A 16,621-nucleotide genomic window follows, 5' to 3' on the forward strand; every position below is an offset into this window, starting at 1 on the left:
AGTAATAGTGTTACTGTGTACCTGAACGCTATTAGTTGCATCTTCTGGCTTTTTATCATCACGGATACGCAAGAATCGGGGGAACCGCAGAGAAATTCCCTTTTCTTCATCAACCTGTGGGATTAAAAAGATTGTGAATTGCCAGCAAGCCTTGACTATCTAGTCCTTAGTGTACACTGACTAAGATGGGGAAGGTGTGAAAGGGGCAGCTTACATTGCTTGAGCTGAAAGTGTGGGAGTGGTGGACTAATACCCTTAACAATGAGGGAGAGTGAAAACCTGGCTATCGGAACAGGTGTTTATACCGTCCTACATCTACAATACATGATCAAAAAATATGTGCAGAGTCTAAATATATATTACTGATCTGGTCATTGATCCTTCTATCAAGCATCTGAACAAGTAATTGGCAAACCAGGGCATATTGCGGATGAAAAAGAGGGAGTTGACCATAAAAATACATTGCACATTATTTTGTGTGCATATAGCCTATAAGATTCCAATTTGAAAATCCTTCTCCCATCAAGCTTCCAAATTATGGAATTCGATGCCACCCATGCTTTTCTCACTAAAACCCAGAATGAGCTTTAGGAAGGCATTAAAAACATGGCTTTCCTCCTGCTATAGTCACACCCCCCTGTGCTTCTCCACCACAGCGCCAAGACGCCGCGGCATTCGAGCGCTCTACAAACAATTCAGTCAGTCAGTCAGTACATAATTAGACATAGTAAATAAGCCAACAAGCTACTTAAAGTAACATACAATCTCATAGATTACAGGCACTAGTGGTGCGCTGTTTTAAAGTTTTTGTAGGCCACATTGTTTTTTGCCACCTGCTTGTCATGGAACAACCTGTCCAGCTGATGTCACTTCAGCAATTTCGCTACTAACACCGATCTAAAACATGTACAAGATACTCTGATTAGAGTTTAAAGCTACAGTCAGAGCCCGGAGCAAGCAAATACTCACCAGACCTAGAGCTGCCTTGTGCACAGGAGAAATGGAGAGGTCTGCACATTTCACCTCCCACACTTGCACAGCATCAAACCAGTGGTCTGGTTCAGTGGCACTATCCCATCGGTAGTAACTCCGTGGCTTTTCTATCACCTGGTCCTGCATGGGGAACATGAAGGACAATAAGGCTAAAAAAAAGCTACCACTCGTTTTACAATTTCTTTTGGCTCTCCAAAGTATGTGCCCTTAAACTTCCAACATTCAGTAAGTCTATATTTCTATTGCAATTAGGCTTCAAAATAGCGCTTGCCCCTACATAATTTAGGCAACAGGTCAAATTCAAACACGTTAGGACTTGTGTAATGTGGAATATCATATCAAACCTCATTTAATGGCTATTTGTTGCTGCCAATTTGACATCATGTGCCATATTAAGAGTGCGGTGCTCTAACTCAGTCAACACCTACAAAAAATGGTTCCAACTTTTCACCCAAACTTCAGAGTGAACAAAGAGAGGTCAATATGTAGAAGATATCTAGTACTGCGCTTAAACCTGGAATAACACCCCACCCGAGCAAAACATGATCATATCCAACTTGTTAAATGCGGAGTGCATGCTCAACTAAGAACGCAGGAGCATTACAGGTTCATGGCATAAAATGAGATTTGCAGCTATCCAAGTGATATCCTGAATGACATGGCATGTGCTACAAATACCAATTATCTTGAGCTGCACCCAGTAATTTAAGACAGTGGTTAGGATGATTGTTTCAGACCGATTTTTCTGCTACAACAATGTTAATCCCTTAAAGAGGCCTCATGTCAAATTGGTTGGCGGACAGCTCCTTCAAAATTGACAAATCACATGTGAATAACCATAAACAAGGTTGATATCCATCAATGAAAAGATCATACAAATATGCCACTGTCCCAACTTTTCATTCAGCAAAACCTTAAGTAAATGCAACAAATAAGGAGCAGTGAAAGGATATAGAAACGGTCCAAGGACTTGACAAACCGATGTCTATGAAGGCTTGCTTGAAATGGGAGAACAATACCATTAAATCAGGTTCCATCTTAGATTTAAATGACTGCTACAGTCATACTAGCCTTTCAAAGTTTTCAAACAGATGGGAAATCTCAGAGGATCAGCACCAAAGGCTATTGGTCAAAGGTAAAAATACAATTTATATCATGCATAGGAAAATAGAACACTAGAAAAAACACCCACAACAGTTCACCACTCTACAATTATTCTCTACCTACAATAGGAAAAAATGTGTGTTTCAACAGAAAACATGCACCATGGAACAAATCAAGTCTTGCATCAGAGGTCCTACCTTCAGGAAGGCATGATGTTTTTCCAGATCATCTTCGGTAAATCCAGTGCCAATCTGTAAAATGCAAAAATTGAGATAAGCGGAGTTACAAGGGTAGACGGTGTGTGCTAAGCATACAGAAGCATATAACTTTAACACTTTTTTCTGAGAAGGATAAACTACAAAAAAAATAAAAAATAAATGAAATGGAACAACACGTCAAGGTTGAATCATGTACTCTTACCACATGTATGTCATACATCAATAAAGAATACTAGTGTGTTCTTACAATGAATAAGAAGATTATTCACATGAAGGCCTGTGGACGCTTACCTTACAAATAGTTTGGTATTCTTCACTTTCCTCATCATAAGAAGCCAGAAGGAAACCACCATACATGCCCGTCCGTTTACCCTTACCAAGGTACCCGCCAATGACAACCAAGTCCAATGTGTCTCCAACACCTTCCAGGTAATCTTTCTTTAGCTATTAAGGAATGGAATTAAAACAATCACTATATACTTCCTTTGAGCATCTCAAATAGGTTCTTCTGATAAGGACATTAAATGCACTTTATGCTTAAATGTGGTCAATAAAATTTCATGAAAAATTGGGTGCAACCCACAAAACTACACTTTGAGAAAACTTTATATATTTGAATAACAGGATAGGCGCAACAATTTTAGAAAACAGAAAAACATTTTAAGTGTGTGCAATTAGAACATAAGTGAACATGTAAAAAAAAAACTTGTTCTTTAAAAATCATCATAGCCAGGGGAGTAGGGAGGTTCACATGTGAATATACAGAAGATACCGATGCTGGAGAAGAAAATAAGTTCTCCAGTATTAACATCTTTCATAGGTTCACATGCTTGAATCATTCCCTGTCGAAGTGTGAGTCCCACGGTACCATAGTATGTATCACTATCATAGGTTATAAGGGCAATTAAAAAGTCAGTTTATTAGCCTAACCATATCCTTTTTAAAAAAAGAATCAAACTTGAACTAGAACCAATCAGGCAACAGCACCCTCCAGAACATGCCCAACAGAGGATGAGTCCCTCAAATTTTCAAGCACAAGTGGGAATAAAGAATCCCGACCAAAAGGGGAACATCTCGGGGAGGGTGAGTCGCCTGTGAACCTATGAACGATTACAGATAAGTAACTTATTTTCTTCTACAGTACTGGCTCTTTGATAGATTCACATGCTTGAATCATAATAGCAAACAATTGCTGTATTTGAATATCTTATAGTATTAGCGCAAATAGCGGATGTTGGGTTGAAAATAGATACATAACATTCATATGCAATATATACACATATATTCATATGCAATTTGATCATGATTATATATATATATATATATATATGTTATGTATCTATTTTCTACCCACCATATATATATATATATATATATATATATATATATATATATATATATATATATATGTTATGTATCTATTTTCTACCCACCATATATCACACATTAACATTTGCATAAGTACATAAGTAAACACATGGAACCAAAAGAGGCTGCCCTTATTGAAATAAGCAGAGTAGTAAAACCTGTGCAACTGATGCTTCACTGCTCTGTGTCGATTGCAGGTAATAATGCTGCATGAATTATAGGCACACTCTTCAGAGTCGCAGCAAGACATATCTTCTCCAGAGGCACTTCCGCAAACAAAGTAGTTGAGGCGGAAACTTCCCTAGTTGAGTGCACCCTGGTGTTCACTGTGAGGGGCTTGCTAGCCTTTGAGTTGCAGTACTGGACCGCAGTTGAAATTTATCAAGCAATGTTTGCCATCGGGACTGGACTAAGTGTGTCCTTCTGAGTCTAACAGTTGGTCAGTTTAGCACAATGTAAGTAGAATTTTATATATCATTTGATATCTAGCATACAAACACCTCTCAGCTGGTGATGTTGGATTCAGGACGAAAGTCCAAAATATTATAGGTTTATGTGGCAAAATCCAAAAGAACCTTTAGAATACATCTTTGGACTGGTTCTGAGAAGTACTACATTTCTGAGGCGCAAGAACGTTCTTGAGTTGAGAAAGCTGATCTCTCCTCTACCCTCCTGGTTGCAGAGAGCGCTAGTAACAAGCCGATTTTCCATGTGAGAAATTAGAGCTGTGCTCTGAGAATGGGTTCGAATGAACGGAGTTGAGATAAAACTATGTTCAGGTGCCAGGGAAGGAGTCCTTACTGGAGGACAAAACTCTGAATAATTCTTTATGAACTGTTTTGATGATTCTGCAAGAGCAAAGAAAGAGAAAATGTGATGAGTATCTATGTCTTGATAGTGCTGCAAACCGTACCTTAACAGATTCATGTATCAACCATAACTGAGCTAGCAAGACGAGATGGGGTCGTTATCTGTCAGACTTATGCTAGTAGAGGATGTAGGTTTAATTTCTGGCGCCTTAGGCAGAAACATTTCCATTATGGTTAACATGTCTTTATTGTGGCTTTCGCCTCTACTTGGAGAGAATACACTTGCAGTCCTGAGGGACATTGAGATCTTTGAATTCATGGAATTAAAGAGCCGTACATATAGGAGGAGAGGAGTTGGGTCAGGATGAAGGACCTGACCGTAGTTAATCATCATTAGTTTGTGGGATGTTGGAAGGTGAATGTTGCTGGATTCCGATTGCAGGAGAAGCTCCGTGAACCAATGGTGCGCAGGGCACCTGAGGGCCATCAGGACGAGACTACACTGCTCCGCTTTCCTGTTGCGGAGAACCTTTGGCATTAAAGGTATCGGGGAGAAGTTAAGCATTGATCCCGGACCATCTGCCGAAAAGCATTCCCAAACAATCGTGGTTGCGGGTGCCAACTTGCATAAAATTGGCATTTGCAGGTTTAGTTTGTTGCGGAGAGATCTAGATCTAGAGTTGGTTTGCCCCGGAACAAGCAGATCATATTTAGTGCCGACTGATTAAACTCCCATTTGTGGCGGCCTTTCCACTGCATGCTGGTGGTATTGTCTGTGCGAACACCAAAGATTCTGCTATCATTGACAGGAAAGCTTTGAAACCAAATTTGATGTCTGAGCTCCAGGCAATTGATATGTATGCTCTTTTGGAGCAGAGACAACTAGCCTTGAAATTGCAGGTTCTGTAGATGACAGCCCCAGCTCTCCAGGGAGGCATCTGTAGTCAATATGGAGTGATGTATTTGGGGTAAGAATGCAAGGTCCTCTTACAGGAGGGAGATCTGGGACCACCAGGCTAGAACTTCCACCATACCCAAGTTTAACAAGCCCATGAACAATTGTTTGAATCTATTATTTTTGTAGCTCTTCCTGTAAGACTAATTTTCAGGCGTGCAAGAGGGATCATATTGATCGCTGAGGACATGATGTCCAGAAGCTAACTGAATAGATGTACAGATTTGAATGTTTTCTTTAGTTCAAGGTCCAGTTACTAGAGCCTGTGTTGCTCGTCTTGGGATAGAAAGTCTTTGTCGCGGGCAGTATCTAGTGTTCGGTCCAGGTAAAGTATCAACTTGGATGGAGAAGTTGATTATCTTTAATAATTCATAGGGAGACCTAGTTTGTGAAACAGCTTTAGGCAAGCCTCTGTGGCCTCAGATGCTTGAAATGCCATACGTGCTTTATTCAACCAGATGTCTAAGTACGGGAATACCGGATGACTGTCCTTCCTGAAAATAGCTGCTGCAAACCTAGGCAGAAGGTAAAAATGCAGGAAGATGATTTTTAGCCAAGTGGGAGAATTCAGAGAAGTAAAGACATGCAATATGGCCTATGAAGACATCGCACTCTTATCTATCTATATTATCAATTATAGAAAACTCTCAACTGTTTGTGACCCTATGCCCGTAAGTCACTAGACACAAAATTATTTTACCAAGACAAGACAGTAGGGTTTATTATCTGGACAGTATAATATTCTTAATAGTTAAGAAAAAAATAACATACCGTAATAAGAAAAAAATATACTGGAATCATCACATACATTTCTTCTGGAATACTCCAATCAACCAAAAATGTTAATGAATGAAAATCTTCATTATGGTACGGCGGGACTCTCACTTTGACGGCGGGGGAATGTTTCAAGCATGTGAATCTATGAAAGATCCAATACTGGAGAAGTAGAGTTACAGGCTATATAACCAATTTATTCTCCTGCATTGGATCTTTCATATATTCATATGCTTGATTTGAAACAGCAAGCAGTATATAATATTCTGAATAATGCATGAAGCATGCTCGCTTTTACCGAAACAGGTTTCAGAGGACTGCCTGCTTCACTGTGGAGTCTGCTGCGACATTCATGTCCAAGCAGTAGTGGTTCATGAATGTGTGCCTGGTCTTCCAGTTTGCTGCACAACCAATGTCATATAAAGGCACAGAAGTGTGGCTTGCAGCAATCCCTGACATTGTGCTGGTGGAATGCACACTCACTTTACCCAGGAGTGGATGCTTGCCATCATGTTCATAGGTGAAAAGAAAACATGTTGAAAAATTTGATTTTGAGATTGTTGTCGACTGGGCTGTCATGGACGAGGAAGTAGGCACCAAACCTGGGCTTACCATCAATGACAAGGGATGGCTTGTAGACTAAGTCTTCAACAGTAGGAGACATCTGTGGAGTGCTCGTAGACAATGGTTTTGTTGCCAAAGGGGCTGTGATCGGCAAGAGCTTGATCATAGACTAAGATCTCACAGTGAACAAGGTTTGTCCCGTAGGTCTCAATGGGGATATCATGACAATGGTTTTTCCTTCACTGTTGAAAACTATGACAAATCAGGGAGGACAGCAGTTCAGGTTCTGCATCAAGGGAGCTTGATTTTTGTGCAGCTTTTGCACAGGCTAAGGTACACCCTTCGTGAAATTTGTTTTTGAGGAAACTCCTTTTTTTGTGAGGTGGCGGCTGTGGATGCCTTGGGTTTAAAGTCTAGCTCTGGAAACTTAAGGTTTCCTTTTTTGCACTGCTTTCATGAAAGTACTTGGTGGAGCACCTAACGGAATCATTCCCATACAAGGAGGCATCTCCTCCGATATGGCATTTCTTTTTCTCCAGCAGATATTGCCCCTGTTGTCCTGTCCTACAGAGTCTTTGGAGTAAAGGTTTTACAGCTGTTGCAGCATGAAGCCTTGCATGCAGAATAAAGGCAATACACACTGCTCATATGGGTCATCAATATAGATAGTTTCCTGTGCACAGACGGAACAGGATCTAAAAAGACGAAAACAAGTTACTTACCTGTAACTTTGGTTCCCCAGTATTGGTAACTTTCATAGATTCCCATGCTTTGTATCATTCCCAGTCGTCGGAATGGGAGCCTCGGTAAATAAAAAATACCATAGTAGTAAGCACAAAGTGAAAAAATAGGCCTAGGCCTCATCTCATTTTGTAGCTTATCCACCTCTTGTTGTAAAAGAGACCAAATTCTTGCAATAGCCAATCAGAGCAGCCTCACTCCATAGAACCTTCCTGAGAAAGCCTCAGAGCCTCAGATTTTCGTAACAGTTGTGAACAGCAACATCATTGGACAATAAGGCTGAGCTTTCCCAGGGGAGGAGGGTGGGCGCATGGGAATCTATGAAAGTTACCAATACTGGGGAACCAAAGTTACAGGTAAGTAACTTGTTTTCTTGCCCCAGTATTGGAACTTTCATAGATTCCCATGCTTTGTATCAGAATAGCTAGCAGTAAAGAGAAAGCATATTTTGTCATTTGTATATCCGTAAATGTCATACATAATCCTGATAAGAAAACAGATACACATTGGCATCACAAAGCAGAACAACGACACGACAAGTAATACAAAATATGCAATACAGGAAGGCGGGATAGAAAGAAAAGCTCACCGATTTATTGGAAAAGGTTCCTCAAGACCGCTTGGCCCACTGCCGCATCCTCTTTCACAGAAGAATCCAAACAGTAGTGGCGAGTGAAGGTGTGGACACTGCTCCATGTCGCCGCTCTACATATGTCCTTGATCGGGACACCTGATAATAGAGCCACCGATGAAGCCATTGACCTCGTAGAATGAGCACGAACTGCTCGCTGAAGTGGCTTTCCCGCTTCTCGATGGCAAAACTGGATTGCACTTGATATCCAGCGGGAAATGCAGGGTTTAGAAATTGGACAACCCTTTCGCGGAGCACTGTATGAAACAAAAAGCTGGGAAGACTTCCTGAACAGTTTTGTCCGCTCCAAGTAGAACTTGAGACATCTATGAATGTCCAAAGAATGTAACACCCTCTCTGCTGGCGTGGAGGGCAGCGGAAAGAAGGAATTTAAGATCACCGGCTCATTCAGATGAAATTCTGAGGGGACCTTAGGAATAAATTTAGGATTTGTCCGCAGGATGAGAACATCATTCTTAAATTGTAGAAAGGGTTCCTCAATTGTGAAAGCCTGGAGCTCACTAACTCTCCTAGCCGATGTCAGGGCCAAGAGAAGAGCCAGTTTTCATGATACAAACTTTATGTCGGCCCTGTGAATAGGCTCAAACGGGGCCTTCATTAGATGTGACCGAACCAAATTAAGATGCCAGGCTGGTGGTGGAGGCCAGACTGGAGGAAAAACCCTGAACAAACCTTTCAGGAACTGTTTAATGATCCTCGCAGACCAAAGGGAAGGACCGGATGATGATAGTCTAAATCTAGAAATGGCCGCCAGATGTACCTTTACAGAAGAATGAGCAAATCCAGATTTTGCAAGAGAAAGGATGTAAGGCAAGAGTTGGTGCGGTGCAGAAGTATATGGATGTAGACCTTGTCTCTGACACCAAAGGCAGAATCTCTTCCACTTCGCCCGATAGGTTTTATTCGTACTAGGCGCTCAGGCCTGGGCTAAAATGTCTCTACATTCTCCTGAAAGATTCAAACCTTGGAACTCTCTGAACTCAGGAGCCATGCTGTCAATCTGAGTGACCTCAGGTCTGGATGCTGAACCTGCCTGTGAGCCATTGTTAATAGTGATGGAACAGGCCACAGGAGAATCTGTTGATCTTGGGAGAGAAGAAGAAGTTCTGTGTACCAAAACTGCCTGGGCCATGCTGGTGCAATCAGAATCATTCCTCACGGCTCCGCCTTGAGCTTGCGGATCAGTCTTAGGATCAGCGGAATAGGTGGAAAGGCGTAAACAAATGCGCCGTACCAGGCAATCAAAAGCGCATTCCCCAAGGATCCCTGATGGTGATCCCTGCTTGCGTAGGACTGGCATTTGGCGTTCTGAGGAGTCGCAAACAGATCGATGGTTGGGGTCCCCCAACGTGAAAACAGTTCCTCCAGAATGGTCTGATCCAGTTCCCATTCGTGGCTGATAGTCTTTTGGCGACTCAAAGCGTCCGCTGTGGCATTGAGTGTGCCCGCAAGATGTTCAGCAGAAAGAGTGATATTGTGTTGGATCACCCAATTCCAAAGTCTCTGTGCTTCCTTCGAAAGGGTGCAGGATCTTGTCCAGCCCTGCTTGTTTATGTAGTGCATGGCCGTGTTGTTGTCTGTACAAACCAGCACTGAAGGGTTGCGGACCCTTGGAAGGAAAGCCTGTAAGGCTAGACGAATGGCCATAAGTTCCAGTAGATTGATGTGGAACTTGCCTTGGACTGTGCTCCAATGACCACTGACTTTCAGTTCTTGGAGGACCCCTCCATGGAAGCATCTGTTGTCAACACCATGGGAGATGGTGGAAGTTGGAATGGCAAACCTACTGAAAGATTCTCCTTTAGCAACCACCAGCTGGTTGCTTTTCGCATTCCCCATTCCCGGTGTGATCACTATCTTGCCATCGAAGGAGCCTGTCACCTGACGCCATTGCTTGTCCAGCAGTTCCTGCAGTGGACGCATTCGAAGCCTGCAGTGTGGTATTAATGGTTTGCCGGATGATATTGATCCGAGAAGCGATTTGTATTGGCGAACTGACAGAAACTTTCTTGTTTGCAGGAGGCGAGCTGAGAGAATCAGTTTGGTCTGGCGCTCTTCCGAAGGGAAAGCCATGCAGCATTCCGTGTCTAGGATCGCACCCAAAAACCTTGCTGTCTTGGAGGGGCGCAAAATCGATTTCTCCTTGTTGAGCCGAAGGCCCAACTGCTCGAACAGTTGACTGCAGCTCGTGACTGCCCTGGACGCTTCTTGGAACGAAGGAGCCTTTACCAGCCAATCGTCCAGATATGGGAAGACTTCGAAAGACTGCTTCCTGAGAAAAGCTGCCACAGGAGCCAGTACCTTTGTAAAGATCCTTGGTGCAGACTGGAGACCAAAAGGTAGTACTCTGAATTGAAAATGGCTCTTGCCTACTGTGAATCGAAGATATTGCCTGTGAGCTGGATGAATGGGCACATGGAAATATGCAGCCTCCAAATCTAGGGTTGCCATGTAGTCCCCTGGATTGAGAAGGCGGAGAATGTCCTGAAGGGTGACCATCCTGAAGGACAAGTTGATGAGATAAGTGTTGAGCTCTCGCAGATCTAAAATCGGACGCCACTTCTCCTTTGTTTTCCGAACCAGGAAGAACCTGGAATAGAACTCTTTCCCCTTCTGGGAGTGAGGTACAGGCTCTATTGCCCCCTTGATGAAGAGTTGGTGGGCTTTGAGACGAAGAAGTCCTAGATGTTTGGGCGTAATGGCGTCTGGAGCTCTCGGAGGAAGATTTTGAAACTCCAACGTGTGTCCTCCCTTGATGATGTTCAGGACCCACTGGTCTATTGTTATGACCCTCCAGTTGTTTAGGCAATGTGCAATCCTGCCCCCCACTGGTGTTAACGAGGGTACAGGAACAGTAGAAAGAGCCACATGGCCGCTATTGTCTCTTAGTATTGTCTCTACTCTGTTGCCCCTGACGTCCTCTCAGCAGCTGGCGAGAGAAAGACCCCCTCTGTGAATATTGGGGTTTAAATGACTGGCCAGGTTGGGAGTAGGAAGAGTAGCGGTGCTGATTGCTGCCTCTGTAGGATGAGAAACCTCTTCCTCTTGCCCCCTTAAAGGGAACTTTGCGGTATTGTAATGTTCCCAAGGACTTAGCCGTGTCTGTGTCTTTCTTTATGCCTTGTAGGGCGTCATCCACGTGTTTACCGAATAACATCTCTCCGTCATAAGGTAGGTCCAGAATTTTGTTCTGTACTTCCTGTCTAAACCACGTGGCTCACAGCCAACCCTGGCGTCTTAAAACAGCCGAGCCTGCTAGCGCTCGGAAGGCCGTAGTTGCTATATCCATAGCGCAGTCGATTACCTCCGAAGAGGCACGCTCCCCTTCCATCAAGATTCTCCTGACCTCGTCCTTAGACCCATCCTGAAGTTCTTCCACAAACGGGGAGAGGTCACACCACATCTGGCGATCATATCTCCCCAGAATCGCCAGAGCATTAGCCGCCCTAACGAGGAGGCTGGCAATTGCAGAGAATCTTTTTCCAACATTGTCCAGACGCCTCCCCTCTATCAGATGGAGTAGTTCGCGGCGTGGACGGATTTTTGGATTTACTCTGTGCGGCCTGGGAGATAACAGAGTCCGGTTTTGGTTGACCTATAAGACATGCCGGGCTGCCCTCCGGCCGCCTTATATTTTTTTCTCCAGTCTGGGAAGTACTGGGAGGACCGTGGCTGGATTTTGCATAGCCTTTATTCCTTCTGACCAAACATGTTCAATGATGGGGATTGAACGAACTGACTTCCGGAATGGTTCTTTGAAGTCGTACAAAAAACAGTCAGATTGAACTGTGGTAACTGGAAGACCAAATCTCTTGGACGCTCGTTCCATTAGGTTGTGAAAACCTCCAATATCTGCTGACGAAGAGGTTGCGGTATCAGGCCCGGTTACATCTGGATCTTGAAGGCCATCCTGATTTCAGTCCATATTCTGATCTTGGTCAGGTTCCCCCAGCTGATCCGCATCTGATAATAATGATGGAGGCAACAGCGTAACCTGCCGTGGAGATGTCATTTCTGATGTTAAACGCCTCTTTCTTTGAGAAATGCAGATTTTCCCAGTCGACGACGTCGTCGACAGGATCGTCGTCGACGGTTGAATTTTCGTCGACTGTCTCGTCGACGGAAGCGCCGACGAAGAGACTGTACTCGTCGTCGAAGGCTGAGTCGTCGACTGTGAGATTGTTATCGTCGACGATGGGTGGATCGTTGACGGAGTCGTTGACAAACTCGTCGTCAGCATCATGGTCGTCGGCGTCGTCGACTTTGTTCTGGTCGTCGTCATCGCCGTCGACGCTACCTTCGTCGCCATCGTCGTCGACTTGGGAAAAGTCAGCTTCGTCGACGACGAACAGGAATCTGGTGTCTTAAACATCCTCGACGGTGGAGATGCCGTCGTCATAGCCATCGTCGACGAGGCCAGTTTTTGAGACAAATCTTTCTTGACAGGAATCGTCGACGTACCTGGGGTTTTCACCGTCGACGAACGCTGTTTCTTGTTAGAAGCAATGTCCTTAGGCGTAGATGAAGGCTTTTTCACCCCTCTTTCTTTCTCTGAAGGTGGTGAAGTCACAGAGATCTTCTTAGCCTTTTTTGTAGGTTGCAACTCCTCAGGCTGTCCCTGCCTCTCCTTTTCACCGTGGTGAGGAGATTTTAGGGAAGCAGGCCTATCAGACCTATCAGAGGTCCCAGGCAAGGCCTTTAAATGGGGCTCATTAGATGGTAAAGGGGAAGACCTACCCCTCTTCTTTGATCTTCTTGATGACACCACAGAAGAGCCCTCACTGTCCGAAGACAGAACTCCCTTGCGATCCTTCATTTTTTGCAACCAAGTCAGCAGGCGGCCTTCTCTGTCCCTCAAGGTCTTGGTGGAGAAGGTTCTGCAAATCTTTCAGTCAGTGGCCTTATGGTCCGGATAAAAGCAGTATATGCAGTCTGCGTGTTTGTCTTCAACAAACAACCTCTTTTTTGAGCAAGTAGCACAGGCTCTAAAAAGTGCTTTCTTCTCTTTGTCAGACATGACGGAAAAACAGGCAAAAAGTTGTAGAAATATACTTAGAAGTGAAGAAAATTGAGCAGAGCTCAATGGAGACTCCCTTGCACAACGTGCGGTAGAAAATCTGAGGCTCTCTCAGGAAGGTTCTATGGGGAGAGGCTGCTCTGATTGGCTATTGCAAGAATTTGGTCTCTTTTACAAAAAGAGGTGGATAAGCTACAAAATGAGATGAGGCCTAGGCCTATTTTTCACTTTGTGCTTACTACTATGGTATTTTTTATTTACAGAGGCTCCCATTCCGACGGCGAGGAATGATACAAAGCATGGGAATCTATGAAAGTTCCAATACTGGGGCAAGTTGTCTTTGCCAGTCATGACATTTGGAGGCAAAGGCGAGGTCTCTCTGGTCCAGAAAATGGAGATTTCCCACAGAATTACCTCAAAAATATCTCAGAGTACTCTGAAAGCAGATCACGGCTGTTTGAAGTTCAGGGTAGACCAGGAAAGTAACAGGATAATGTCACAAAGATTAGCAGAGCTCTATACTGTGACTACTCACACAAGATATGGAGAAAAATGAGCTATGGTGGCCTCTAGAGGAAGTAAGAGCTCACCATTTCCACCTCATTGTTGGAAGTTTAGGTTGTTTTAAATGGCTATATGCTACTAAACAAGCACTGTACGTTAGGTCTATGGCGTTTTAACATGTTTACTGCTATTTAAGGTTACCAGGGACTCCCAGCCTGACTACAGGAAATACTTCAAGAATGTGAATATATGAAAGATCCCGTGCTGGAGACATTTAGTTTTTTGAATAAGTTCAGTAGTGGAGTCACAACCATATAGCACCAGAAAGCAGATACTTTTTTTTGTTAAGTTAGGCTAATTGATATTTCATCAAGATGACAGATAAAAAAAGAAACACCACAGCATACATTACCACAGGCTTCCGTTACGGGGCTAATCAGAAAGCAGCGTTGATGCATTTTTACTCTGTGTTAAAGTACAATTCTATTTCTAAGAGTGAGGAGGAGCTTTCCTTTCAGTGCATCCTTTCTTGAAGTAATAGGAACAGTATTTTTCCCCCTTGATGTAGAGAGATTCCAAGCTGCCTTTTGAAGGCTGGTACATTTTGGACGAATCGCCCTCTCCAACATGCCGTTCAGTTTTAATTAAATAGTACATCTTGTACATGTCCCGTCCTGATACCACATAGTTGATAAATTGGAGATTAAGGACAGAAATGTCTAAAACCTCTAGAACTTAAGCTTCAGTTTAACCTCAGATATTTTAGGTAGGAATATGACAGTTAACAAGCATTTGCACTGGAATAGGACTCACAATTATGCAAGACCTACTGCATTGGAAACCGGAGTGCAGGCGGGCGAGAAGGCACAAACGGAGTGAGCGGGCGAGGGCAGGGGATCCTAGAGGTCACAAACTGCGGGAGGGACGGGAAGAAAATAGTGTTCGGTGTAAAGGGGCCGGTAGCCATGGAAGGATACAAATGAGGAGGGGCTAACAAGTCTAAAAACAATCCGAAGGCAGTATTTAGGACCTAAGCCAATGAAAAAGATGGGCGGAGAGTTGGTGGAGCTTCCACGAAGCTCCCACACTATACTGCATACTCAGCGCATGCGCTGCAGTGCAAGGTGACGTAAAAATCAGCATGTGGCCAAACAGTAAAACAAAAGGATCAAGAAATCAATGCCCACTACCCAAAGGTGTCAAAAACAAAAGTGCAATAACTTCCAGGTCTGTGGCATGCAGAAAAAAAGTAAGTGATATCATGTCATAGGGAACAGCTTTAAGGTTCAGCATCACCATTTATAGGGATGACGCTGTAGCAAATCCATATTTTGCTCCCAATGCTGACCCCATATAGCCAGATATAAGGAAGCTTCAAAGATGAGAAGTCTTCAGGAAAACATTGATTTATTAGAAAAACATTTTCTGACCAATGCCACACCCTGAAAGAGTAACAGGACATTAAATAATACACTAAATGTGCGGACTACCTAGCGGTCTTGGCATGGCGCATCCTAAAAGTTACTTAAACCAACTAATGTAGGCACTTTATCAAAAGGGGCGTATGCAGCCACGGGTTATTGGGTTCAGACTGTATCAGTCAGAATCGGCTACCACTGGGTTCCCGGAGCTTAACTTTTCTGTTGGACCAAAAACCAATCACCAAGTAGACCAATTTAGCAGTTGACTCTCACACTTGCGAAGTCAAGCAATCCAAAAGCACAGCACCTTTTTCTGCCCTGGTGGCAGACTTCGTGAAGTCCTTCTACAGGTGCGTCTGTACGTTTGATGCGAGTCTGATATGGCCCACTAAGCAGGGGTGCTGTAGTCCTGGTTTCAGCCCAGCAGACTGAGTGTGTATTTACACTAGCAGGCCACCCGTGACAAGTAAATCATAACCTTGGCACCACAAATTAGCTGAAGATGTGCCGGTGGTTTCAACTCCCAGTCACAGGAATCTTACTGCCTGGGTCTTCCTGTGGCCCAGTCTCAAACCCTCCTCCCAAACAAGCAGACGCCCACCCGGGTCATTGGTGACACTCCTTAGACGTCCTGGGGCTTCCCTCGGCACTTACAGTTTTTCAGCAAGACCAACTTTTCGATAGTTATGGCTGTCATTGTGCTTTTATACTTCTTGGGGCAAGACAATCCAAGAAAATTCTATTTGGGATGAATTCCAGAACACTGTCGTCAAAAAGTGCACCTATTTGACATGGTCACCCCCACGTTTTGCCAGGTATTTGATGCGATTTGGTCTGGAAGTGCACTGGGTTCCTGCTAACCAGGTCCCCAGTGCCAGATCTCTTTCCTGCATCCTGCAGGCACCCCAAGAACAACAGCAAGGACTCCGGAACTGCCAAAGCCCGACACTGCCAAGCACCTCTGCACCAGAGCCCCCAGCTCGAGTTGAAGTGGGCCAAAGGTGTCAGCATGGCCTCGAAGCCTTGAAGAGACAGAGTCCAGCTTGGATTCACCCCTCTTGAACTCTCCAACATCGGTAGCCTCGGTTTGCCAGCCCCCTCAACCTCGAGTGCTCCCGGAAGAAGAAAACCAATAGCCTGAGGAGAAAAGGACCAGCGGCGTCTCCATGCCCTCAGCATCACAAGTCTTGAGCCTTTTGCTTGGTTCAACCAGACTGGCCTCTCAGTCAAAACCTGCATCCTCTTTTCACGAAGACCGATCCCCATACACTAACATTGGGCACCAAGCGCTGTATTGCACCACTGCACTAGACCACTGTTGTGCCGCTGGAGGGAACGTGCTGTGCTGCCTTGGACCTTGCCCCATACTCCCCTTATGTCCAGAAGATTGGTCTCGTAAGCCACTGTACTGTACCTGAATGCCGTATTTGTTTTTCGACCCATAGGATAACATTGTTCCTCCCACTCGATAACATTGCAGCTACTGAAAAATACACTTAAG

The 16,621-nt window shown here is 44.1% G+C and overlaps 1 protein-coding gene across 3 annotated transcripts in view; it reads right to left on the bottom strand.

Annotated features, from left to right (window-relative positions):
- LIG1 (DNA ligase 1) overlaps window positions 1-16,621 on the bottom strand; it is a 452,209-nt gene that overhangs the window by 21,733 nt on the left and 413,855 nt on the right. For all 3 annotated transcript variants that reach the window (XM_078654820.1, XM_078654821.1, XM_078654822.1), the window contains 4 exons: window positions 2,607-2,759; window positions 2,295-2,348; window positions 970-1,113; window positions 22-114 (listed from right to left, as the gene is read on the bottom strand). In XM_078654820.1, the coding sequence (XP_078510946.1) occupies window positions 22-114; window positions 970-1,113; window positions 2,295-2,348; window positions 2,607-2,759 (444 nt within the window). The remainder of the gene's footprint in view (window positions 1-21; window positions 115-969; window positions 1,114-2,294; window positions 2,349-2,606; window positions 2,760-16,621) is intronic.

Source organism: Lissotriton helveticus, chromosome 7, assembly GCF_964261635.1.
Source record: "Lissotriton helveticus chromosome 7, aLisHel1.1, whole genome shotgun sequence".
NCBI lineage: Eukaryota > Metazoa > Chordata > Amphibia > Caudata > Salamandridae > Lissotriton > Lissotriton helveticus.